At 49.6% G+C, this 27,489-nt stretch overlaps 2 protein-coding genes across 4 annotated transcripts in view; one reads left to right on the top strand and one right to left on the bottom strand.

Moving 5' to 3' along the window:
• The window catches only part of MRPL17 (mitochondrial ribosomal protein L17), a 41,378-nt gene extending 18,841 nt beyond the window's left edge, over positions 1 to 22,537 (bottom strand). Inside the window, exon 1 of the mRNA XM_073586688.1 lies at positions 22,279 to 22,537. Within this exon, the coding sequence (XP_073442789.1) occupies positions 22,279 to 22,452 (174 nt within the window). The 5' untranslated portion in view covers positions 22,453 to 22,537. The remainder of the gene's footprint in view (positions 1 to 22,278) is intronic.
• ZNF410 (zinc finger protein 410) overlaps positions 22,522 to 27,489 on the top strand; it is a 42,135-nt gene continuing 37,167 nt past the window's right edge. For 2 of the 3 annotated variants that reach the window (XM_073586657.1, XM_073586668.1), the window contains exons 1-4: positions 22,522 to 22,657; positions 24,755 to 24,894; positions 26,517 to 26,646; positions 26,827 to 27,027. In XM_073586657.1, the coding sequence (XP_073442758.1) occupies positions 24,862 to 24,894; positions 26,517 to 26,646; positions 26,827 to 27,027 (364 nt within the window). In that variant the 5' untranslated portion in view covers positions 22,522 to 22,657; positions 24,755 to 24,861. Of the gene's footprint in view, positions 22,694 to 24,754; positions 24,895 to 26,516; positions 26,647 to 26,826; positions 27,028 to 27,489 lie in introns of all 3 variants that reach the window. The other variant, XM_073586663.1, reaches the window with a different exon arrangement.

Consider the following 27,489-nt stretch of genomic DNA (forward strand, 5'->3'; position numbering starts at 1 on the left):
TCAGTTCAGATTTGTTTTTTATTCATTTCATTGTGCATTCAGTGCATATATGGGTGTGACCGCCCTCTTTTTGAGCTGGGAAAGCCATCCAGTCTGGCCTAAGCTGTTACAAGCAGTTCAGCCGCTCGACCCTTATTCACATTCACGCCACTTGGCGGGTGAGGAGGTTTTGGGTACTGGAGTGGGGACTGTCCCACAGGGGTTGCCGTGGCGTGGCGGGATGGCTTGTACATTATTTTGATCAAAATTATGTTTACTAAATACCCTTATTATTATTATTATTACCTTTATGCATTATTTGCGGTATATTTTTTACTTTTAGTTCAGGATATTTGTGTTTTTTGCTTTTTGTTTTCTCTGGTTAATGGTCATGTGTTAATATGCACTTACATTGTGCATACACATTAACTTACTTTTCTCAGTTCAGATTTGTTTTTTATGTATTACATCTCTGTAGTTATTCAGAGACCTTTATGTTGAGCAGTATTTTAGCTATGCTATTTCTAACTAATTAGCAGATACTCTTGTATTGGGTACCAAATATTATAGTTTCTAAATTTGTTCTTTGAACTAGTGACACTATTATTAATCTTGTGCATTTGGCAATATTATTTATATGTGTCAGATGGTTGTTTTGGGCCCATGCCCTCAATGGCTATGAATCACCTGTATCAGTGTCCTTCATGTTTTTAAATGGTTTTATTCTGTTTTTTGCATACACTAATAAAAATGTGATTTTTTATGGTGGTCCCTGCCTTTATGCATGTTTTCTTGCTTTTGGACAATTTCTTGTTGGTCTTTTATGACATGCTGTAGGTTGACCCCACTCATAATACAGCTCTAGAAAAAATTAAGAGACCACCACATCAAATCCCTGTCATGGAGAGCCCATTTTCCAGACCTGAACCCCATTATAAACCTCTGGAATGTAATCAAGAGGATGATGGATAGTTACAAGCCATCAAACAAAGAACTGCCTAAATTTTTGAGCCAGAAGCAGTGTGAAAGACTGGTGGCAAGCAGGAAAGCTGTGATTAAAAATCAAACTTATTCCACAAAATATTGATTTCTGAACTCTTCCTGAGTTAAAACATTAGTATTGTTGTTTCTAAATGATTAGGAACTTGTTTTCTTTGCATTATTTGAGGTCTGAAAGCACTTTTTATTTTTTTTTTTTAAATTTTGACCATTTTTCTTTGTCAGAAAAAAATACAAAATTTATTTCTTGGAAATTCAGAGACATGTCAAAAGTTTATAGACTAAAAGAACAATTTACATTTTACTCAAAAATATACTTATGAAGAGAAAAATCTGACAAACTGAACATTTGAAAGTGGTCTCTTAATTTTTGCCACAGCTGTATGTGTCATGGTGCCCTCCTTTCTTCCACAATTAGTCCAGCCCGGTTGGGAATGCAGCCTCAGTGACCGGAGGTAACAACGATGACGTCACCGCTAGTCACTGATCCTGCGCTCGCAGCAGCTCATTCTTCCAGTGGTTCTCAGCCTGGACGGTCACATCTTGGCACCATCCAAATTGAAAACTATTTATCCCCCAGACATGGATAACGGCATAGGACAGAACGACGGAGAGGTGAGGGATATTGTTGTTTATTTTTGTTTTTATACAGGATTCAGTGGAATTAAGCGTTAGGCGAGTATAACTTATTTTTAACCCCTACCCCTTAACAACCGCCCGATACGCCTTTTAACCTTCGTCAGGCTGCATAATTTTACAACGTTAACAGGCTGCAGAGGTACAATGGTACCTTCATATACACTTGGTTTCAGAAACTAAAGTTCATTCAGCTACAAATGTTATGCTGATATCTATTGGCCAGTGTTGTTACTGCTCACTTATGTTGCTGTCAATTAAGTTGATTCAAACTGGGAGTGGCTTCTACTTCTCTTCCTGCCTCCCTCCTCTCAGTAGCCATTTTGCTGTTCATCTCATTGCTGTGAGCACACACATTTCTAGGCTTGTGAAGTCTTCAATTTCTTGGATACGAAGGTAGGAAAGTCTCATAGCATCTAACAGACAGTTATACCTTCATTCGCCTTATGTGGGGACAGAACAGTCAGAAATTGTCTTTGAGCCTGGACTTGGCTTACATATATTTTGTATGAAACTTATCACTATAGGTATGATTTTTATACGAAAAATGGATAATTAGTATCTACATATTGTTTTACTTATATTCAGCACAAAATAAAGATGGTGGCTGTTACAATTTTCCTATTGGTCGAAAAAACAGTCGAAGATGGAATGAAAATTCTGAAACCGTATACGGTTTACATAATATATAAATGACATTTATAAATAATTATCACTAGAAATAATTTACTTTTTTATCTGAACTTTAGAATCGAGTTTCATTCTACTTGCCACGTGTTACTGAACTAAATTACGAAGCCAAAATTCATCTACCAAGTCATCATGAGTGATAGTGATGCTGGAGTTTCCGCCATAATCCAAGAAAACGTGTTTTCATTTTGTGAAAAGCCAATAATGTAGTATTGTGTAGTATTTCGGAAAATTATTTTTCATTTTTTCATATTTACAGATTTACGTCTGACGAAATAATGCGAATGCTAGAAGAATCTGATTCTGAGCATGAGGAAGAACCATATGTTGCATCTGATGATGAAAACTATGTACCACAAGTGGATGTTACTGAAGAAGATTCAGACATTGAACAAGAAATGGTCATAGAGCAGGAAAAAGAATACGACTCAGACGAAAGTGTTGAGGATGAGTCTGTGCCTCAAAGTGCAGGCGACATTTGGACTGCTAAGGATAAAACTCAATGGTGTAGTGATCCATTGCCAAATGCACAAACAAAATCTCGTAATGTCCTACGACAAAGAGGTGGACCTGCAGCAATCAGCAACCTATATACAGCAAAAGAGATATTCAAGTCAATCATGACTCCCGAGATGTGTGACATCATATTACGAGAAACGAATCGAAAGGCCAAGAGAGTTTGTGATGCTTACAACAATGAACTGGTAGAACGTTTTCCTGATTCTTAACGGCCACCACAAAAAACATTCAAGCAATTTACTGAAACTGAACTCCATGCATTTTTGGGCATACTGATTGCTGCTGGTGTGCACAGAGACAACAAAGAGAATCTGGACCGCTTCAAGATGATACTCAGATTTATCAGATTTGACAACGAAAATACACGTGCAGAACGTGTGCAAACAGATAAAGCTGCACCAATACGGGACATCTGGACAATGCTGAACAGAAATCTGAAGAGAGCCTACAAGCCATATAATTGTATCACCGTCGACAAGCAATTATTTCCATTTAGAGGCCATACTAAATTTACCCAGTATATACCTTCAAAACCAGCTAAATATGGCATAAAGATTTTCTGGGCTTGTGACTCGTCAAACGCCTACCCATTACAAGGTCAGCTCTACACTGGGAAACCAACTGATGGTCCTCAACAAGTAAATATTGGTGAACGAACAGTATTGGACCTAGTGAGCTCGTATAAAGGCTCTGGAAGAAATGTCACCACCGATAACTTCTTTACAACCATGGAACTAGCTAAGGTATTGAACTCCTGGAACATGACACTAGTTGGTACAGTGAGAAAAAACAAAAGGTTCCTACCTAGCAACATGCAGCCTGCCAAAGAAAGGCCTGTAAACTCGACAAATTTTGCCTACAATCATGATGCAACAGTCTGTTCATATGTACCAAAGAAGAACAAATCAGTCGTGCTTCTATCATCTATGCAAATGACGGGAGAAGTTGAAGAGACACTAGCAGCCAAGCCAGAGATAATAAAATACTACAACAAAACAAAAGGCGGAGTTGATGTTATGGATAAAATGTTGGGAGAGTACACTGTGAAACGACGAACATTATTACGTTGGCCTCTGGCATTTTTCTACAATATGATTGACGTCACTGGGTTTGCATCCTACATCATCTACAGAGAACACAATCCAAGCTTCAGGACTAAGGATCAACGAAGAAAGTTCCTGAAAGATCTCGCAAATCAGCTGTGTATGCCTGCAATTGAAGATCGTAGTACAAACCGAATGATGATGAGAAACCATTTTCTTCGAGGTGCAGTAGAAATGGTGCTTGGACGATGCATTCTGGTAGCATCGCAAGCAGCAGCTGGCCCTTAAATACCTCATGGTAGTCGTGGACCCTCCCCTGTTGTTGGTAGTTGCTATGTCTGCTGAGACCTGAGGCGAAAACAACGTAAGACTAGAAAGTCTAGTCTTGTGTGGTTTGTGTGAAACCCATTTGCGGTGAACACTCGGTAGCAAAGACAACATGCATTACTTGCGAAGAAAATCAAAAAAAGTTTCTTACATTTTCTTTTATAATGTAAATGAACAGTTTTTTTACTTGTTTATAATAAAATAGCATTATCATTAAAAAAATATTATTTTTTCCTTGCATTATCTTCATTCAAAATATATGAGGGTACATTTGTACCTATGCAGCTTGTTATGGATGCAAAAATATCTCGACCCCTTATCTCGGAAGGGGGTGGAGATATTTTATTGAAATTTCGTCAATATATTCTGGACCAAAACTGCAGAGATGTCACGAAATTTCAGCGGCTTTTCGAAAAAAAGTTATTGCAATTTTAAAACGGAATAGGTACAATTGTACCTACTCAGCCAGACGAAGGTTAACAGCGGCAGTACTTATGCTACAGCGCCGCTTTTTCACGGCGCTGAGGAATAAGGGTATAGTGCCCCCCAGAGTCGGAATTTCTCTGGGGTCTCGGCTACCAGGGCACCTGTGACCCCACAGAACATTATTCGGGTTGTTTTTTTACCAACCCCGGAAATAGGGTCCCTTGATCCCCCCCGGTGTCCCTGCACGTGAAGTCCCCCAGGCCGCCGGCGTCTTCTTCTGGGAGAAAATGGCGGGCGCATGTGCAGTGCGCCTGCCGAGATCTGCCGGCCGGCACCAAGCAACTGAAGGAAATTTTTATGATTGGTTAATTTTCATCACTGTGCTAGACCCTATCACAGTAATCAAAATAAAAAAAGTAAATCAAACCCCCCTATATCACCCCCTTAGGTAAATAAAAAAAAGTATTTCCATTTTTCCAGAATTTGGGTTGGGGCTAGGGTTATGCTTATGATTGGGATAACGGTTAGGGTTGGGATTAGGGGTGTGTTGGGGTTAGAATTGGGGGGTTTCATTGTTTAGGTACATCAAGGGGTCTCCAAACGCAACATGGCGCCACCATTGATTCCAGCCAATTTTGCGCTCAAAAAATCAAATGGTGCTCTCTCCCTTCTGAGCCCTGCCATGCTCCCAAACAGTGGCTGTCCCCCACATACGGGGTATTGGCGTAGTCAGGAGAAATTGCACAAGTTTTGTGGTCCATTTTCTCCTGATACCCTTATGAAAATAAAAAAATTGGATCCAAAGAAAATTTTTTGCGAAAAAAGTAAAATGTTCATTATTTCCTTCCACATTGCTTTAGTTCTCGTAAGGCACCTGAAGGGTTAATAAACTTCATGAATGTGGTTTTGCACACCTTGAGGGGTGCAGTTTTTAGAATGGTGTCACTTTTGGTTATTTTCTGTTATATTGACCCCCCAAACTCACTTCAAATGTAAGGTGGTCCCTAAAATAAATGGTTTTGCAAATTTTATTGGGAAAATGAAAAATCGCCTTTAAACTTTAACCCTTATAACATCCTAACAAAAAAAAAATTATGTTTCCAAAATTGTGCTGATGTAAAGTAGACATGAGGGAAATGTTATTTATTAACTATTTTGTGCGATAAGATTCACTGATTTAAGGGTACAAAAATTAAAAATTTGAAAATTGCCAAGTTTTCAAACTTTTTGCTAAATGTATGTTTTTTTTATAAATTAGACGCAAGTTATATCAAAGAAATTTTACCACTAACATGAAGTACAATATGTCACAAAAAATAATCTCAGAATCAGTGGAATACGTTGAAGCGTTCCAGAGCTATAACCTCAAAGTGACAATAGTCAGAATTGTAACAATTGGTCATTAAGTACCAAATTGGCTCTGTCACTAAGAAGTTACGGTAAATAAAAATGGAAAAGTGTGTTTTGTTTTATTTCTAATAAACCGGATTACTTACCGGTAATACTCTTTTATAGAGCCACGACAGCACCCACTGAGAGAGGGGATCTGCCCCTAGGAACAGGAAACCTACAGAGAGATAAAAGGGGAGGTCCCCCTCGCTCCCTCAGTTGGATTACAGAGGATAGGAACCGCCACACAAGCTTTAGTTAATTTGTTCCCTAGGTAATTTAAAGTACATACAGTATATATTTACAGTATGTCTTTTGCTATATAACGCGTCACGTATCTATATACCATTTTATCCTTCATCCACCAGAGTGAACCACGTGTAAATATATTAAGGGAAGTGAGTGGGTACTGTCGTGGCTCTATAAAAGAGTATTACCGGTAAGTAATCCGTTTTTTTCTCTTCGCCACGACAGCACCCACTGAGAGATTTCCAGAGACAATCACCTGGGAGGGACCACCGTGTTAAGGACTGATCTACCAAGGACTAAATCAGCCGAGGAGGATAAATCTACTCTGTAGTGACTATAAAAGGTAGAAGGCGAAGACCAGGTTGCGGTCTTACATATTAATTCAATCTGGACATCTGCATTCAGGCCAGGAGGAAGATACGGCTCGTGCGGAATATGCCCTCACGCCCTGCGGTGGGTTTTCTCCTTTGCCAAATATGCCAATGTAATCGCCTCTCTGATCCATCGAGACAGCGTGCTTCTCGTGACTCTAGACCCCTTCTTGTTACCCTGGAAAGAGACAAAAAGAGCCCTGCTCTGCCTCCAGGGCTTAGTCCTATCTATATAGACTAAGACGGCTCCCTTTACATCTAGGCAATGATACCTTTTTTCCGCTGGTGTTGTCAGACTATCATAAAAAGAAGGAAGGTAGATTTCTTGGGATCTATGGTAATAGCAGCCTAGGACGGGTCCGTCTTTGACACTATTCTGTCCTGAAGTATTGCCAGGAAGGGGGATCTACTGACAGGGCCTGGAGATCACGCATTCTCCTTGCTGATACTAAAGGTACCAATAAGGCGGCTTTTAATGAAAAACATCTTATTGAGGCCGAGTGTATGGGCTCGAATGGGGCCTGTGTAAAAGCATCTAGGACTAAGCTAAGGTCCCAAGGCGGTACTTGAGGAATATGGAACGGGTTTGCTCGCTTGCAAGCAGAAATAAATCGAGCCACCCATTTGTTGCCCGCAACATCATAATTATAAAAAGCCCCCAGAGCCGAAACTTGGACTTTTAGAGTGTTAACTGCAAGCCCTAACTCACGCCCTTTCTGCAGGAACTCTAAGATAGCAGGGATAGGTCCCTCACTGGAAAGGCCTGCTGAATGGAAAGTTAAAATTTTTCACCCACCCTGGTGTAGATTTTGGTTGTGGCTTCTTTCCTACTATGCAAGAGAGTACCAATTAAGTTCTGAGAATCCCCTTAGCTTCAGTAACTGCCTCTCAAATTCCCTGCCGTGAGGCGTAGACCTTTGACCTGAGGGTGGTAACAGGGTCCTTGCGAGAGTAGGTCCCGATCCAGAGGGAGAATCCATGGATCGGAAATTGACATAGCTCTCAGCCATGAAACCCACGGCTGTTATGAATGGGTCACCGAGGAGGAAAACTAAAACTAAGTTACAGAAAACCAGAGAGGTTGGTAACTATGCAGATTGCAGATCCCTGATCCTAACCACACAACTAGCAGCAGCCGTGGAGCGTTCCTACGATGAATCTAGACGCCTCGTCACAGCCGGAGGACTAAATAAGCCTAAAGCAAGAAAAGGGGAAAACTAATTGCCCCAGAGCAGACCCCAAAGGAATAGACAGCCCCCCACACATGTATTGACGGTGAAACAAGATGAAAACACAAACACAGGCAGGAAAATAGGCTGAGCAAACGATGGGGCCCAAACTAACTAGAGAGGACAGGAAAGACACTGTCTGCAATCTGCCCAAAAAACCCTACAAAAATAATGTCCAACACTTCTAACAAAATTAACCCTGAAGTCACTAGACTTCTCCCACTATATCAGCACTCTGAAATATTCTGAGACAGAGCGAAAATGAGGCCAATCTAATAAGGGACAAAAAGCAAATTGGCAAATACAGATAAATAAGAGTGGAAATTCAGCACAGCCCCAGCCAGGGCTGGCTGACCACACAAAAAACTGAGTAGACCAACAAAATCAAGTGTGAACATTAGCAGAAACACTTGAGATGACTGGAACAGAGCTGAAAACCAAGACCTGAAAAGCCAGAAGGAATCACACCAGCACCAGAATAGGACGTCGGCTGTCTTAAATCCAGTCTGAGATTCCAGAGATCCAATCATTATCCTCATCATCAGGTGGCAGATCTCTGATTAAATCAACCTCACTACCTACTGTTACCACCAGAGGGAGCCCAGAAGGAGAACTCACAACTGGTAGACCAGAAAATGAGTTCACAACACACGGCCTCTTGGGCCAAACCGGGCTATTAAGATGACTCGCGCTCCTTCTTCCCTTATCTTCCTGATGACCGTCGTGACTAACATCGGAGGGCCTGCCTCCACTCTGAATGGTACATCTCAATTGTCAGAGTGACCTCACCCGAAGGAGCCAATTAACGAGCCGAAGCTGGCAATCTTCATGGAAACAATGTGTTGGATTTACCCCCTATGTCCTTTATGGGTGGAGTAGTTAAGTTGCAAGGAAAGGTAAACACCTGTTTACTGAACCATAAAATTGAAACATATGCTTCACAGAGTCATTCTGAAGCCCCCCATAAGGCTCTGTGCATACAAAACATGCAATTAACTGAAGTCAAATCAAAAGATGTAGCCTGAACGTATGGCCTTACCAAGGCCTAGAAGCCCAAGGCCTAGCTGCACATCTTTGTAAAAGCATACCTTAGCACATGAAATTGCGCGTGTGCACCGAGGACTACTACCAGCGTGCTGCTGCTTACCAGGGATCTCCGGCTGGTATTCCATTCTGGTACTTGACTGGCCTCAAGCTACTTAGCTGCTGCCACCTGACGAGAGCAGTCACATTCAGCCTAGAATGGCTGCCGACCTTCGGAGAGCAGGAGGGAGAGTGAGTGAACTCCTGCACGCTGCTTCACTGACCCCTTCCGGATGCTGTAGCCACCAGTTGCAAGCTGAGGGTCCAGCTATACTGAGCTTCACCTCCAGGGAGCAGGGTGAGCCTAGACCTTCGGCCGGTGCATCTCTTTTTTTTTTTTCCCTCACACATCAACCAGACCAGGGATTTTCAGCTGGTCTCCCACTCCGGTATTTGCCCAGCCTCCATCTGCTCAGCAGCCGCCACCTAAGGAGAGCAGTCCGGTGTCTCCCTGATTAAAACATGGTACCGGTTGTGGAGGCTCAGCCTGAGACGTGGTTCGCTTTCCCATCTACCACTTTTATCCGTGGAACCACTGTCTAGAGCGTCCACTCTTTCTGCTGCTGTGCGGTAGCACCTCCACCTCTTCATGTGGGTGTACCTTGCATCGCCATACGAGGCCTTCATCTGCAGCAATTTGCGCAAGCGCACGTCAACTCCACTCCAACCGTACCGTGCTGCGTACGTGAGCGAGGACGGCCATACCCGGACCCTTGCCTCACGCAGTCGTTATCAGCCAAGGGGGGAGCCGATATGCCGCGTCTCTCACCGTCCCTCTGGGACTCAGGTCCACTATGCCAGGCCCCTGGCTGCTGACCTTCTGCGCCGTGCTGTGCTTTTTATACGAGCCAGGGCGGCCTCTCCTGGTTTGCGCTGTCGGACCATTCCGCTGACCACCACAGGGAGTCAGGTATGGGATCCCTCATTCAGCACCTTACCACGTCATTGCGAGCTCGGCGGCTTCCTCCGTCCTGGCCTCGCAGTCTGGGGGTCATCATAGCAGCAGCCCCGACGCTGTGCCACGCTCTCACGTGAGCCAGGCTCGGAACCTGGCTTGTAATGCTGCATCCCCTAAGGGGAGTCTTACATAGGTGCCGGCTTCTCTGCTGCCCCATGCACCGTACGTAAGCCAGGCCGCCCACAGCCGTTACCTGGCCTCACGCAGCATTACGAGCTGAGGGGGTAGTTGAATATCAGATCTCCCCCGACGCTGCTTCCAGTTCTGGGGCTCCTGCCGCTCTCATGGACGCTGCACAGGCGGCAACCAGGCCAGGTATCCTCTTGCCAGCTTCTTTCTCTCTACAGTTTCCCTTAGGAACAGGAAACCAACTGAGGGAGCGAGGGGGACCGCCCCTTTTATCTCTCTGTAGGTTTCCTGTTCCTAGGGGCGGATCCCCTCTCTCAGTGGGTGCTGTCGTGGAGAAGAGAAAAAAAGATTTTATTATGGCTGTGTCTTTATTTACCATTTAACTATAGGATTAGTAATGAATAGGTGTCTTATAGACGCTTCTCCATCAGGGCCGGATTGGGACTAAAATTCAGCCCTGGCATTTGAAGTTACACAGGGCCACTAGTCACATGGTGACTATATAATATCTTTGTACACTTGTAGGTTACAAGAAGTGAGAGGAGATTAACACGACTATATAACATGTAGTCAGAGCTGTGCCCAGTATTCCAGCTCAGTCCTATTTATTGCTTTTAGGTACAGTACTCCTCCCAAAAGCTCTGTCCCCTTTTGTATGCACGGTGACAGAATTCCTGGCAGAGCTGCTATCCACTGGGCAACCAGACCCCCTGGTCATAGCCGCCCCTATCATACCTCCCAACTTTTGAAGAAGGGAAAGAGGGAGAAAGACTGTGCGGGCCGCTGCAAATTTTAGGCTACGCCCCAGCCACATCCATTTCGCAACTAGTCACACCCATGTCCACGCCCAATCGCACCATTTAGCACTGCTGATCACACTAACTGGCACTAAGGAAGAGAGAAAACAGAGAGAGCGAGAAAAAAGAAAACAGAGAGAGAGAGAGAGAGAGAGAGAGAGAGAGAGAGAGAGAGAGAGAGAAAAAGAGAAAGAACACAGAGAAAGAAAGAGGGGAAAGAAAGAAAGAACAGAGAGAGACAAAAGAAAGAACAGAGAGAAAGAAAGAAGTAAAGAAAAGAAAGAAAGAACAGAATGAAAGAAAGAGAGGAAAGAAAAAGAAAGAAAGAGGGGAAAGAAAGAACAGAGAGAGAGAGAGAAAGAAAATGAGGGAAAGACAGAACAGAGAATGAGAAAGAAAGAACAGAGAGAAAAAGAAAAAGAGAGAAAGAAATAAAGAAAGATTCTATAAAGATACTATAGCAGCCCGGCTCCCATTGTAGTGCCCACCTGAGCCTCCCGATGCAGGACATATCATGATCCGCTCACATGGCCGGCATCCCCGATTCCAAGGCGATCCTGCTGTCTGTGCTGTCGGAGGAGGACATGGTGATGGATCTGAAGCATTCCTAGTTCCGTCACAATCTCCTCATGAAATTATCTCATTTCCGGTCAGCTTCCAGCACATCACTTCCGGTGGAACGTCATGTGTGAGTTTTAAAATGCTCCTCGGGGCTCCGCCGTGTAATCCTGTGTCTGTGGGAAAAGCCCGCTTTATATGCTTCATACGCGCGCGGCTCCGCTCCGTACACCTCGTACGCGCGCGGCTCCACTCCGTACACCTCAAACACACACAACTCTGCTACATCTACCCTGTAAACCCCTCCTGACCCCACACATACTTCCCTCATCCGGCACCATGACAACCAGCACAGCAGAGTCCTGCAGACACCAAGAGACAGGGCTGTGCACACAGGACCTGTGATGAGGTCACAGGAGGGGCGGAGTCAGGGGTCACATGATCAGCGTCTGGACAAAGCCTGCCGATCATGTGACCATTGACTCCTCCCCTCCTGTGACCTCATCACAGGCCCTGTGTACAGAGAAGAGAGCAGGCAAGCGACGCTGTGAGTGGCTGCGGGGGGGGCTCATGCTAGGGCGAGGATGGGGTGCGTGGCGGATTATCTCCCTGCAGTGCGGGATAGAAAAATCCCGGGAGGGTTGGAAACTATAACCGCCGTGCAGAGGGCCGGCGGCAGGAACAACAGCAACGCCAGTGGCCTCATCAGCTGTTAAGCGGCCAGATGAGCGGGCACTGCCGCCCGCGGCCCACATGACAGCGGCCCAGCGGGAAAATGCCCGGTTGGGCATATTACCAATCCGGGCCTGTTCTCCATTGCTAATCCGTGGGATTGAGGTCCCCTGACAATACAAAGGTGACATCAACCCCACAAATATGAACCCCACTTGCCACCGCTACAGGGCAAATGAGAAGAGCCAGGCAGAGCGCTAGAATTGGCAAAACTAATAGATATGCCTTTTGTGGGCAGCTGCGGGCTGCTATTTTTAGGTTGGGGGGGGTCTATATCAATGGCCCCTTACCAGCTTGAAAATACCAGGCCCCAGGTCTGAGCTTTAGCAAGACTGGTGGTCAAAAATGGGGGGGAGACCCCAAGCAGTTTTTTTTAATATTATTTACTTAAATAATTAAAAAAACAGCATGGGGATCCCTCTATTCTTGATAACCAACCTTGCTGAAGCTGACAGCTGAGGGTTGCAGCCCCCCAGCTGCAAGTTTTGAATGGTTGGTTATAGAAAATACAGGGAGCCCATGCCTTTTTTTTCCATTTATAGAGCAGGCGGCTGATGAATACTCCCATCAGCTGGTCCTGCTGTCACTGTTATTAGCGGCAGCAAGGGTAAGCTAATGGGAGTAATAGTCCCATCAGACACCGCCTGCTGTCTCTTATCACTTAAATGTAACTCATCAATGTTCCCTGCTCACGCCGATCGCCGGCAGAGCAGGAGAGAATGATGCGTGGAGTTACACGGATGCCACACATGTGCCGCAAGTATTACACACACACGGACAATGACATGTCAGGTACCTGAAATATCAGGACGTGTGAAAGAGGCCTTACAGTGGGTTTTAACGTTCGGCTGCTGTCACACACTAAAATACGCTTTTTATTGCAAAAAAAAAAATAACACGAAAACTGACTGAAACACCAAGAACTAGTCTAAACACGTGCATACCAAAAAAAAATGTAACATATCAAAATAGGAAAATTGTTGCACTCAATCATGTTAAAGGGAATCTGTCACCTATTTTTACCCCTATCAGCTGCCGGCACCGCTATCAGGGGCTTATTTACACTATTCTGTAATGCTGTAGTTAAGTCCCCCCCCCCCCCCCCGATGTAACCTGAAAGATAAGAAAACCAAGTTAGATTATACTCACCAGGGGGCGGGCGTGGGTGCGGTGGGTGTCGCGGTCCGGTGCCTCCCATCTTCATACGATGCCGTCCTCCTTCTTACTTCTGCCGTGGCTCCTGCGCAGGGGTACTTTATCTGCCCTGTTGAGGGCAGAGTAAAGTACTGCAATGCGCAGGCGCTGGGAAAGGTCAGAGAGGTCCCACGCCTGCGCACTGCAGTACTTTACTCTGCCCTCAACAGGGCAGATAAAGTACGCCTGCGCTGGCGCAGCGGCAGAAGGACGACGGCATTGTATGAATATGGGAGGCGCCGGACCCGGACCGTGACACCCATTGGACTGGACCGGATCCCCGGGTGAGTATAATCTAACTGGTTTTTCTTATCTTTCAGGTTACATCAAGGGCTTATCTACAGCATTACAAAATGCTGTAGATAAGCCACTAATGGCGGTGTCGGCAGCTGATAGGGCTAAAATGGGGTGACAGATTCCCTTTAAAGCATGTCAATGTGAAATACATGAAAAGTGAACAGCAAAATGGCTTTAGAAATTTAGGAAAATAAGACGCTTCACGCAAAATTTGGCCAAATAATGTGAGCCCATCCACCATCGTCAAGGTAATCTCATGAATCGGATGAGTCCCTGACCTCCTTGTCCAGTGTGAACACTTACCTAAGGCTAATATCTGCATGCATGGCTGAATGTGGACACCTCTCTCAGCAAAGCCTACATATATGGGTCGGTCGGACCTAAATGTGACTAGATGTAATTAAAATCACCACATGGTGAAGGGCGGAGACCTCCGTCAGAAAGCCTAGCATATAAGTAACAAGAAAACTGACTGAAACACCAAGAACTAGTCTGAACATGTGCATACCAAAATCAACTAACATCAAAATAGGAAAATGGTTGCACTCAATCATGTTAAAGCATTTCAATGTGAAATACGTGAACAGCAAAATGGCTTTATAAATTTAGGAAAATAACACGAGACGCTTCGCACAAAATTTGGCCAGATAATGTGAGCCCATCCACATGATTCTGGTGAAAAAAAAGGGAAAAAAAAAGCTTGACAGGAAAGTGCGGCTAACTCCGATAGTTACCGCAACCAGGAAGGCGACCGTCTGGGAAAGGAAAGTCAGAGGAACGAACGTCTGCAGTGACTCAAACGGAGCGGAATGCCCAGGACAAAGTTAGGACCCCAGCCGTCCAACGGCCCTCTGGAGGGGGCACCACGTGGGAGACCCACTGAATGGAAGTCTTCACCAGCAGCTTAGAAGCAATCCGGTGCTGAAATAAAACTGATAATGCAGAGATCTGTCCTTTGAGATAACTAAGGTCTAGGCCTGAGACCAGCCCAGTGTGAAGGAACTGTAGGATGGTTGGAACTGAGAAGGCAAGAGGAGAACGACGGCGATTCTTGCACCATGCGAAAAACGGTTTTCAGGTATGGTGATAAAGGCGCCCCGATGCAGGTTTCCGAGTGCGAATCATCAAGTAAAACCGCTTCTCGGGAGAATCCAACTTGGGTTAGGACCCAGGAATCAACGGCTAGTAAATAAGCACAGAGCCCTTGGGTTCTGACAGCAAATTGGGCCCTGGGAGAGCAAATCTGGTTGATAGAGTAACTGCCAGTGAACGATGACAATGAGCTGAACCAATTCCGTGTACCACACACGGCGACACCATTCCGGAGAGATAAAGATTACCGGAATCCCTTCCATATCTGGAGTCACCCCGCGATGACAAATCTGTTGGAATACCTCCGGATGAAGTGACCACTCTCCCGAGGCAAGACCCTGGTGGCTGAGGAAGTCTGCTGCCCAGTTTTCCACGCCAGGGATGTGAACCGCTGAGATGACTGAGTGTGACATCTCAGGCCAGCGTAGAATGTGTTTCACCTCACGCACTGCCGCCCCGCTGCCGATGCCCCCTTTGATGATTGATATACGCCACAGCCGTGACGTTGTCCGACTGTTTTCGGATGGGACGAACCGCTAAGAGGTGAGGGAACCACCACAGGGACAACCGAATCGCCCAGATCACCAAGACGTTGAACGAAAGAGGCAACTCCCGAAATGGCCAGCGACTCTAGGCCGTGTGATGATGACATACCACACTCCAGCCCAGAAGACTGGCATCGATAGAGACCACCAGCTATTGCCCTGGGGGAAAATAATTTCCCTGGGTGAGGGAAGACCCTAACGTCCACCATCTGAATGCCCACTTGACCCGTAGAGGCAAGCGGCATAGACGGTCGAGAGAGAATGGATTCCTGTCCCAGGCCAATAGTGGGGAAATGGGCGATAAAGTGCCAAAGCGCCCTGATGAAGGGCAATGACAGTGTCTCGAGGGAGAAAATACCAACCCTCGGGAGGAGTGCAGGGTCATTCCTAAAAGGGATATCTGCTGAGCTGGGATCGGGGAATATTTGTTTAAGTTTATCAGCCAGCCAAGGTGAAAAAATGTGTCCAAAGAGATACGGACGCCTGTGCACAGGCTGGGAAAGACGGCCCCTTGATCAGGAGGTCGTCTTGGTATGGCATAATGACCACGCCCCGAGAGTGCAGGACGGACATGACAACCTCCATGACCCTTGTGAACGCCCTGGGAATGGTGACGAGGCCGAAGGGCAAAGCTGCAAACTGGAAATGTTCTTCTCAGATAGCGGAGTGAAGGAACTTTGGCGAGTCGGAAAAAGCAGAATATGAAGGTAAGCATCCCGTATGTCGATGCTAGGGACTCCCCTTCTACACTGAAGTGATAACAGAGCTGAGGGACTCTATCCTGAAGGATCTCGACGAGCTTGGTGAGTAACTTCAGGTCCAGGATGAGCCATACCGTGCCGTTTGTCTTCGGCACAAATACGTTCAAGTAGACCCCCTAGACACTTCTCGCTTTCTGGGACCAGATTGATGACCCCGTCTTGGCGTAACAAAGCGATGGCTCGGGGGGGACGATAAGGGAGGAGCCATGCTGAAGGCCGGGAGGAAGCTCTGTATTGTATCCGGAAGACACCAGGTGAATGACCCATTCATTGTGCAGGATGTAGAGCTAGATATGACAACATAAGAGCAGACGTCCGCCTACGAAAGGACCGGAAAATGTGCCTGTTGTTGACGACAAGGACCCCTAGTCCTTTGCTGGGGAGGGAATGTACTTTTTTCTCCTGTGACAGATAAGCTGATGTGGCTTCTCACCGAATAAACGCCATCTCAGGTAGGGCAGAGACGTGAAAGACTTTTTAGACGCAGAGTCCGCTCGCCATCCTGAGTCACAGTGTCCGTCGGATGTGGATGTTAGTTGCGGCTGTAAGCGCAGCACAGAGCCGAGTGTAGGAACGCGTACAACAAATATTCTCTGGCGGAGGAGAACTGATTGGCTAGTTCTGCTGCTTCCAGAGGAAGGTCACTGTCCTGTATGGTTCTCCTCAGGGTATCAGCTCAAGAGACCATAGATTTAGATACCCACACCGTGGCAAAAGAGGGGGAGAGTGCCGAGCCCGAATCCTTGAAGAACCAAACGAGTCAAGTGCTCTATCTGCCAGTCCATGGGGTTTTAATGAGGAACCCTCTTGTAAGGACCGAAGGGTCTTCGAGGCCAAGCAGGAGGCAGGAGGATCAACTGGAGGGGATTCTTCCCATTTCTTCCGCAATGCGGAGAAAAGGGTCTCTCACCTCTATAGGCTCCTGACTTCCAAAGCGTTTGTCTGGTCGCTATCTGAGCTGGCGAACTATGTCCTAGCCTTCCGTCAACCCATACCAAGGTCAGGGGAGGGGAGAAGAACCATCCGTCTTCCTGCCATCGACGCTGTTCATCAGGGGCGATGAGGAGGGGGCATAAAAAGGACTAACTGCCCGAGGATGGGTCAGGCTGTTGGTCCGACGCAGGGAAAAAAGGGCGGTATGAGCCTGGATGCAGAGGGTGTACGTGGAGGCAACGCTCCCCGTTACCACCTGTCGTTGGTTTGGGGAGATCAGAACTCTGAAGGGATCCGTCGCCCCTTGTAATCCATGAAAAACGAGTAAAGCCCCAGTCACACATAGCAATCTCGCAAGATCGCTGCAGAGTCACAAGTTTTGTGACGCAACAGCGATCTCACCAGCGAGATCACTGTGTGTGACACTTACCAGCGACCGGCCCCCCTGCCAGGTATCGCTGATCGTCCTGGATTGGCCAGGACATTTTTTTGATCGTTGGTCTCCCGCTGGCCAGCACGCATCGCTGCGTGTGGCATGCGGGAGACCAGCGATCAGCGAGCTGGTAACCAAGGTAAACAACGGGTTTCTAAGCGCCGCGCGGCACTTAGAAACCCGTTGTGTACCTTAGTTACCAGCGCGCTGGTGCAGGGAGCTGGTAACAAAGGTACACATCGGGTAACTAAGCGACGTGCGTCGCTTGTTACCCGCGTGTCGCTGTCCTGATCGCTGGTGAAGCTGCCTGTTTGGCAGCTCACCAGCGATCCTGACAAGTTCACATCGTTGTCGGGATCGCTGGTGAGTCGCTATGTGTGACGGGGCCCTTAGAATAAAAAGTAAAATAAAAAATTGTGGTCTGAAGACCAGACCCATGTGCCTCCTACAGACACTAAGCAAGAATTGGTTTCAGCTGGAGCCAGTGTGTGAGGTGTATAGTGCAGGGGATGAGCTATTCTTTTTTGTGTTTTTCTTAGGCTAGTTTCACACTAGAGTTTATTCGATGCAGCGCATGGTGCCGCTAAGCCCCGCCCCCTACCGTCTCCCTGCCCGCCCCATCCGGTCATCGCCGCCTACTATCGCACATGGACGCTTGCGATCTGCGCACCCTATCTTTAGCATAGGGTGCGCAGATCGTGCGCTAGTAGGATTTTGGCGTGCGCTGCGCACTTTTGAAGGTGCGCCGTAATGCAACATGCTGCGTTCGGCGCGCACGGGCGCACCTTCAAAAGTGCGCAGCGCACGCCAAAATCCTACTAGCGCACGATCTGCGCACCCTATGCTAAAGATAGGGTGCGCAGATCGCGAGCGTCCATGTGCGATAGTAGGCGGCGCCGTGCGCTGTGTTGAATAAACGCTAGTGTGAAACTACCCTTAGTGTAAGCCTCCTAGTAGCAGCAGCATAACACCCATGGTCCTGTGTCCCCCAAGGAGGAGAAAATAGTTTTTGTATCACCATATTTTGAGAGCTATAATTTTTCCATATTTTGGCCCACAGAGTCACGTGAGGTCTTGTTTTTTGCAGGACGAGTTGACGTTTTTATTTTTACCATTTTCGGGCACATGACTTTTTTGATCGCTTTTTATTCCGTTTTTTGGGCGGCAGAATGAACAAAAATCAGCAATTTCTTTTTTTTTTTGTGGGGGGAGGGGGGGTTTATACCATTCCGCATGTGGTAAAATTGGTAAGACCGCTTTATTCTTCAGGTCAGTACGACTACAGCAATTCCTCATTTATATCTTTTTTTGTGTTTTGGTGCTTTAATACAATAAAAACTATTTTATAGAAAAAAATTATTTTTACACCACTTTATTCTGAGAGCTACACATTTATTTTATTTTTCCGATGATGGAGCTGAATGGCGGCTTGTTTTTTGCGGGACAACATGATGTTTTCAGCGGTACCATGTTTATTTATATCATTCTTTTTGATCGCGTGTTATTCCACTTTTTGTTTGGTGGTATAATGATAAAGCTTTTGCCTTTTTTATGGTATTTATTTACTTTACTAATTTATATAGCACCATTAATTCCACAGCGCTTTACAGACATTATCGGCACTGTCCCCTTTGGGGCTCACAATCTACATTCCCTGTCAGTATGTCTTTGGCGTGTGGGAGGAAACCGGAGAACCTGGAGGAAACCCACACAAACACAGGGAGAACATACAAATTCCTTGCAGATGTTGTCCTTGGTGGGATTTGAACCCAGGACCCCAGCGTCACGCCGTGGGGTCTCTGATCCAAAGGCAGAGGGGTTGTTAGCCCTCTCCAGGCTTCCAGAATGCTTCACTTGTGTTCCATAGCAGCATTTTGGGGGTTAAAGTGTCGGGAGTGCAGTGCACTGTGACCGCTCCTGGCACCTTGTGCCGGGTATCAGCTGTCAGGATCAGAGTGTGCAGGCGATCGCGACGATGTATTATGCCGTCCATGCTCAAATAGGCCCAGAGCACATGGACGGATCATTACGTCTGATATCAGAAAGGGGTTAGACGCCAAGGTAGCCAAGAATTGTACCCCTGTATTAGAGCAAGTCAAGGTAAATTGTAGTTCTGGAAAAACACAATACATCATCCACTCCGCACTACCTGCCACACTTGTGTCCTGTCAGTACCGCTAGAAAATGTCCCCAAATAACACACGGGGACTACCAGCCAAAAACTGGACAGGGAGCAAAGAATTAAGTCCACCCCCAGGACAGAAGAACATCAATTTCCAGGGAATCGCAGCTGTACAGGTGGTGGGGAGATCTGGCTCCCCGCCCGTGCGGATCGGGGTGGGGAGATCTGGCTCCCGCCTGAGCGGATTTGTATACATGTGGTCACCTGCTAACTAGACCTGCTCGCTCACTTCACTGGTACTGAGCGAGGCCGCGCACGTCTATTCGGAATGAGGCTGTAAATATGCAAATTACAATTTCTTTATTGATCTCCTCCCATCAACCTGAGGCTGTTTATAATTAGCGCAGGTTCCTAAGGCTATGTGCACACGTTGCGGATTCCGCTGCAGGTTTTTCCACGCAGGTAAAACCACAGGTAAAGTGACCTGCGGTTTCACACCTCTACTATGTTAAAGGTGTGAAACCGCACAAACAATTGACATGCAGCGGTTTGTAAACCGCGGAAAAAACCGCACCGTGAGCACAGCGTTTTTGAAACCCCATAGGGTACTGTACCATGTCAGCAGAACTGCTGCGTTTCCGCAGGGGCAAAACCGCTGCGGAAACGCAGCAGAATCCGCAACGTGTGCACACAGCCTAAATGCCCTTTAAATGTGAAGAGCTTTTAGCCCAGGAAAGTCATGTTTGGTAAGGGTGGTTGGATAATAGTGTGTCCCGCAGCCAGTGGTGTGTTATGGGAAGGAGCAGAGGTCAGTGTAGCGTCTGTCCTTCTCCTGAGGTCAGTGGCGTATCCAGGGGGGGCAGCCGGGGCAGTCGGGCCGCCCGGCCGCCTAATGCAGCGGTCGGCAATGTCTCTCCCCCGGCGGCTGCGTTCTGCCGCCCCCCCGGCCTGAGAGTCGGCGGTTCTCTGTGTCGGCTGTCAAGCTGACAGCCGACGCAGAGAAGGACGCCGCGCCGAATCCCAGGCAGCAATTGTACTGGCGTCTATACAGACGCCAGTACAGCTCTGACCGCCGGGTCAGAGCGACGTCAGCAGAGTGATCAGGTCATGTGATCACGCTGCTGACGTCACTCCCCGGCGCCCAGAGAGAATCCTGGTGGTAAGTGTGCTCCACTGTGGAGCTGAAGAACCACCGGAGATGGGGGGGATTTGTAGAGGGGATGGGTGTTAATGTGTGGGGGCGTTAATGAGTGGGAATAAGGGTTAATGTGTGGGGGGTTAATGAGTGGGGATGGGGGTTAATGTGTGGGGGGGGGTTAATGTGTGGGGGCGTTAATGAGTGGGAATAAGGGTTAATGTGTGGGGGGTTAATGGATGGGGGTTATTGTGTGGGGGCATCAATGAGTGGGGATGGGGGTTAATGTGTGTGGGGGTTAATGAGTGGGGATGGGGGTTAATGTGTGGGGGGATTTGGAGTGGGGATGGGGGGGATTTAATGTGTGGGGGGATTTGGAGTGGTGATGCGGGTTAATGAGTGGGGAATGGGTTAATGTGTGGGGGGATTTGGAGTGGGGATGGGGGGGATTTAATGTGTGGGGAGATTTGAGGACACAAAATGAAGAGTATGTATGAGGAAACAGTATGGGGGATTGGTGCTGACACAGTATGATGGGTGCAGACAGTATGGGGAGCGAACGGGTTAATGTAAGTGGACACAGTATGGGGAGTGAGGGTGATGGGATGTATGTGGACACAGTATGGGGAGTCGGGGATATGTGTGAGCAGACAGTATAGACAGTGAGGGGGTAAATATATGAGGAGACAGTATGGTGAACAGGAGGGATGTTAGAGGAGACAGTATGAGGAGGGAGGGGAATAGTGTGAGGCCACAGTATATTGCAGGTATTTTTTTATTCAGGAGCATTATAATGACACTTCTATCTTTAAGGGGATCGTGTGGAGATTTGCTGCAGAAGACCGGAGAAGATGGAAGTCTACAGAGACGAGATGTGGATGAGAAAACTCATCATGGGGTCTGGACAAGAAGAAGAAAAGGAGACCGACTGCAGAGACGACGTCATCTATAAGGTACCTGGATGTAAATATTATTTGTGACACTGACTAATTCTCATGTTTTTACTTATATTAGGAACATTACAGGGGTTGTCCAGGTCGGTGATCAGACTGCAGACATTCTATGTGACTGCAGACTTCGGAATTCTCACAGTGCTCACTGAACGCTGTTAGGATTCTCTCGTGCCGGTAATTTACATACATGCGGTCACATGCTGACTAGACATGTGTGGCCTCACTCAATGAAAATGAACAGAGCGAGGCCGGGCACGTCTAGTCGGAATGTGGCCAGAAGTATATAAACCACATACTTGTGCTGACATGACTGTATATCGGCAAGGGAGAATCCTAAAAGTGTGCAGTGCATTCGTTGTGAGAATTCAGAAGCTGCAGTGTCAGGATTCAGCTCTGCAGGTTCCAGTGTCATCACATGGACACTTCACTCATATGCGATTTTCATACTTGGTCATGTGACAACGAGCTTCTCTTCCTGCTTCTCTCAGTTTTTACTGAACATTGAGAGCATTAGGAGGAGCAGCTCGCAGGTACATGGCTAAGTGTGCAAGTCGCATATGTACTTGGGCAGGGGGGGGGCGCCGAACCGAATTCTTGCCCCGGGTGCCAGAAAGCCTAGATACACCTCTGCCTGAGGTTATGGTGCATAATACAAACAAGCTGTCTCTGTAAGGTTACTATGGTGACGGCGCTCCTCACCTTGTTTGCATAGAACCGCAGCTCGTCTGCCCGGGCCCACGTGGTTTCTATGCGCTCATGTCTGACCAGAGCCGTCAGGAGATTCCGCAGCATATCCAGCCTGGAGCGTGGCCCCAAACCCATCCGACGGGCCACTCTGCCATGTGACACCAGGAGGTGAGGAAACAACCTCATCGTGTCCTACAACACCGCTCTGCAGATAGCACGGGCTCCTGCCCGGCACGACGTCATTTCCGTCCATCTTGTGGGCGTGTAATGTATGGGCTGCTGTCAGGACCAGGAGAGGCCCCGCCGCCCGGCTTCCGTACACAGCACACGTACTTCCGGCTTCTGGATCTGCTCCTCGTTTTATTACATACATGGTTTTCCTTGTTGTAACGTGAGTGCCGAAGTGTCTGTTCTCATATTCCCCCAGGTGAGGAGCTCCTGTACACCCGCCGGGGCCCCCAGGTGAGGAGCTCCTGTACACCCGCGGGGGTCCCCAGGTGAGGAGCTCCTGTACACCCGCCGGTGCCCCCAGGTGAGGAGCTCCTGTACACCCGCCGGGGCCCCCAGGTGAGGAGCTCCTGTACACCCGCCGGGGCCCCCAGGTGAGGAGCTCCTGTACACCCGCCGGGGCCCCCAGGTGAGGAGCTCCTGTACACCCGCCGGGGCCCCCAGGTGAGGAGCTCCTGTACACCCGCCGGGGCCCCCAGGTGAGGAGCTCCTGTACACCCGCCGGGGCCCCCAGGTGAGGAGCTCCTGTACACCCGCCGGGGCCCCCAGGTGAGGAGCGCCTGTACACCCGCCGGTGCCCCCAGGTGAGGAGCTCCTGTACACCCGCCGGGGCCCCCAGGTGAGGAGCTCCTGTACACCCGCCGGGGCCCCCAGGTGAGGAGCTCCTGTACACCCGCCGGGGCCCCCAGGTGAGGAGCTCCTGTACACCCGCCGGGGCCCCCAGGTGAGGAGCTCCTGTACACCCGCCGGGGCCCCCAGGTGAGGAGCTCCTGTACACCCGCCGGGGCCCCCAGGTGAGGAGCGCCTGTACACCCGCCGGGGCCCCCAGGTGAGGAGCGCCTGTACACCCGCCGGTGCCCCCAGGTGAGGAGCTCCTGTACACCCGCCGGGGCCCCCAGGTGAGGAGCGCCTGTACACCCGCCGGTGCCCCCAGGTGAGGAGCTCCTGTACACCCGCCGGTGCCCCCAGGTGAGGAGCTCCTGTACACCCGCCGGTGCCCCCAGGTGAGGAGCTCCTGTACACCCGCCGGTGCCCCCAGGTGAGGAGCTCCTGTACACCCGCCGGTGCCCCCAGGTGAGGAGCTCCTGTACACCCGCCGGTGCCCCCAGGTGAGGAGCTCCTGTACACCCGCCGGTGCCCCCAGGTGAGGAGCTCCTGTACACCCGCCGGTGCCCCCAGGTGAGGAGCTCCTGTACACCCGCCGGTGCCCCCAGGTGAGGAGCTCCTGTACACCCGCCGGGGCCCCCAGGTGAGGAGCTCCTGTACACCCGCCGGGGCCCCCAGGTGAGGAGCTCCTGTACACCCGCCGGTGCCCCCAGGTGAGGAGCGCCTGTACACCCGCCGGTGCCCCCAGGTGAGGAGCGCCTGTACACCCGCCGGGGCCCCCAGGTGAGGAGCGCCTGTACACCCGCCGGGGCCCCCAGGTGAGGAGCGCCTGTACACCCGCCGGGGCCCCCAGGTGAGGAGCGCCTGTACACCCGCCGGGGCCCCCAGGTGAGGAGCGCCTGTACACCCGCCGGGGCCCCCAGGTGAGGAGCGCCTGTACACCCGCCGGGGCCCCCAGGTGAGGAGCGCCTGTACACCCGCCGGGGCCCCCAGGTGAGGAGCGCCTGTACACCCGCCGGGGCCCCCAGGTGAGGAGCGCCTGTACACCCGCCGGGGCCCCCAGGTGAGGAGCGCCTGTACACCCGCCGGGGCCCCCAGGTGAGGAGCGCCTGTACACCCGCCGGGGCCCCCAGGTGAGGAGCGCCTGTACACCCGCCGGGGCCCCCAGGTGAGGAGCGCCTGTACACCCGCCGGGGCCCCCAGGTGAGGAGCTCCTGTACACCCGCCGGGGCCCCCAGGTGAGGAGCTGCTGTACACCCGCCGGGGCCCCCAGGTGAGGAGCTCCTGTACACCCCCTGGGGCCCCCAGGTGAGGAGCTCCTGTACACCCCCTGGGGCCCCCAGGTGAGGAGCTCCTGTACACCCCCTGGGGCCCCCAGGTGAGGAGCTCCTGTACACCCCCTGGGGCCCCCAGGTGAGGAGCTCCTGTACACCCCCTGGGGCCCCCAGGTGAGGAGCTCCTGTACACCCCCTGGGGCCCCCAGGTGAGGAGCTCCTGTACACCCCCCCCCGGGGCCTCCAGGTGAGCTGCTCTTTCCCCAGGGGTCAGTGTTGCACATGATGAGCTGGAGGGTCTCCTAGGCGATTGGGTCAGGTGGAGTTGCCCATAGTTGTGTGTACTGAATGGACCATAACCTCCTATTCTGGCCTTATAGGGAGGTGTCGCTTCTGCGGATGATCTGGACTCGCCAAGGCCCTACATACATGTTGCTGAACTGGTTTTCAGTTGTCTCTGACCTCATGAATTTTTGAAAAGATCCCAATGTTATCTGATGACCTGCAGTGTAAACCAGAGGTGAGTATCTCTGCTCCACCATAGGGTGCTGTGATATATGGGGCTGCAATCATTCTGCTCCACCATAGGGTGCTGTGATATATGGGGCTGCAGTCATTCTGCTCCACCATAGGGTGCTGTGATATATGGGGCTGCAATCATTCTGCTCCACCATAGGGTGCTGTGATATATGGGGCTGCAGTCATTCTGCTCCACCATAGGGTGCTGTGATATATGGGGCTGCAGTCATTCTGCTCCAGCATGGGGCGCTGTGATATATGGGGCTGCAGTCATTCTGCTCCAGCATAGGGTGCTGTGATATATGGGGCTGCAGTCATTCTGCTCCAGCATAGGGCGCTGTGATATATGGGGCTGCAGTCATTCTGCTCCAGCATGGGGCGCTGTGGTATATGGGGCTGCAGTCATTCTGCTCCAGCATGGGGCGCTGTGGTATATGGGGCTGCAGTCATTCTGCTCCAGCATGGGGCGCTGTGGTATATGGGGCTGCAGTCATTCTGCTCCAGCATGGGGCGCTGTGGTATATGGGGCTGCAGTCATTCTGCTCCAGCATGGGGCGCTGTGGTATATGGGGCTGCAGTCATTCTGCTCCAGCATGGGGCGCTGTGGTATATGGGGCTGCAGTCATTCTGCTCCAGCATGGGGCGCTGTGGTATATGGGGCTGCAGTCATTCTGCTCCAGCATGGGGCGCTGTGGTATATGGGGCTGCAGTCATTCTGCTCCAGCATGGGGCGCTGTGGTATATGGGGCTGCAGTCATTCTGCTCCAGCATGGGGCGCTGTGGTATATGGGGCTGCAGTCATTCTGCTCCAGCATGGGGCGCTGTGGTATATGGGGCTGCAGTCATTCTGCTCCAGCATGGGGCGCTGTGGTATATGGGGCTGCAGTCATTCTGCTCCAGCATGGGGCGCTGTGGTATATGGGGCTGCAGTCATTCTGCTCCAGCATGGGGCGCTGTGGTATATGGGGCTGCAGTCATTCTGCTCCAGCATGGGGCGCTGTGGTATATGGGGCTGCAGTCATTCTGCTCCAGCATGGGGCGCTGTGGTATATGGGGCTGCAGTCATTCTGCTCCAGCATGGGGCGCTGTGGTATATGGGGCTGCAGTCATTCTGCTCCAGCATGGGGCGCTGTGGTATATGGGGCTGCAGTCATTCTGCTCCAGCATGGGGCGCTGTGGTATATGGGGCTGCAGTCATTCTGCTCCAGCATGGGGCGCTGTGGTATATGGGGCTGCAGTCATTCTGCTCCAGCATGGGGCGCTGTTCTGTGTTCATTCTGCTGCAGTTTGGGATACTGTGCTGTACAGGGCTGCAGTAATTTTTCTTCAGCATGGGATGCTGTGCTGTATGGGGCTGCAGTGTGGGGCGCTGTGCTGTATGGGGCTGCGGTCTTTCACCCACAGTATGGGGGGCTGTGCTGTATGGGGCTGCGGTCTTTCACCCACAGTATGGGGGGCTGTGCTGTATGGGGCTGCGGTCTTTCACCCACAGTATGGGGGGCTGTGCTGTATGGGGCTGCGGTCATTCTGCTCCAGTATGGGGCACTGTGCGCAACGGAGCTGCGGTCATTTTGCTTCACTATGCTCCATGCTGTCATTCTCTTGCCTGTCTCTTTTTTTTAGTTCCTCGTGGAATTTGTCCAGAATGCTTCTATACCGCTTGGAGATGGACTAGTAGGGGATGAAGCAAAGGACTTAACATGTCTCTCCCTCCTGCCAGAGCCCACAGAATGTGAGGCTCTACTACTACCAGGTAACAGTCCACTGTGTGAATACTATTACAGCATAGAATCAGTAGTGTGACAAACCATGCGAGATGGAGCTGCACATCGTAACGGTTCTTATGATCGTTCGGGTGTCTAGCCTTCATTAGGTTGAATGTGTGGGTGTATAGTACTCAATGTGCTGCTGATGAACATGGTATTTTTATCAGATGCTTCCTCGGAGGATCGGGTGTCACCTAAGGCTCCTGACACAGAATTGCTGGACAGCCTTCAGCTCAATCCCAGCATAGATTCCAGAGGTCATAAGAGCGAAGCTGCCCTGCTGTCTCCCTCCACGCCGTCGTCACTGCTGCAGGACCTGCCAACCAGTGACAATTCATCATTCATTCTCCTGAACTTGGCACGATCAGGTAGCGTCACTTCACCGCTGGTTTCCTTCTCATCCTCCATGATAACGCTTTGTTATCCCATTGGGTTAGCGGCAGAGGTCCGACTGTTCCCATTTCTGTAGATGTTTATATCTGCACAGTGTTTTTTAAATCTAGAAACTTTGTATTGCTGTTTTCCTGTTCCCCATTAGTTTATGCATAAACAGCATATTGTCTGGATTGCATGCCACTGCTGCAGAATAGCTGTGTTGTGCAATCATGCCCAGTGCCTATAAGTTCTTTCCTAGTGGTTGTCTAAGCAGGCAGTCTGGGATTGCTGTAGAGTGCAATTAGCTTTTGATCCAGGCTTTATTTAGCCTCCAAATGCCAGTAGATCTGTCCTGTGTACACCCTCCTGGCATGTTGTGCGCAGAGCAGTCTTTCTCAGCTGGTTTCCAGCACAGTTCTGCTTTGCCTCTAGCACTCACACAGTGTACTCTACAG

The sequence above is a fragment of the Dendrobates tinctorius genome, unplaced genomic scaffold (genome assembly GCF_039654945.1).
Source record: "Dendrobates tinctorius isolate UK_male_01 unplaced genomic scaffold, ASM3965494v1 ptg000010l, whole genome shotgun sequence".
In the NCBI taxonomy this organism is placed as follows: Eukaryota; Metazoa; Chordata; class Amphibia; order Anura; family Dendrobatidae; genus Dendrobates; species Dendrobates tinctorius.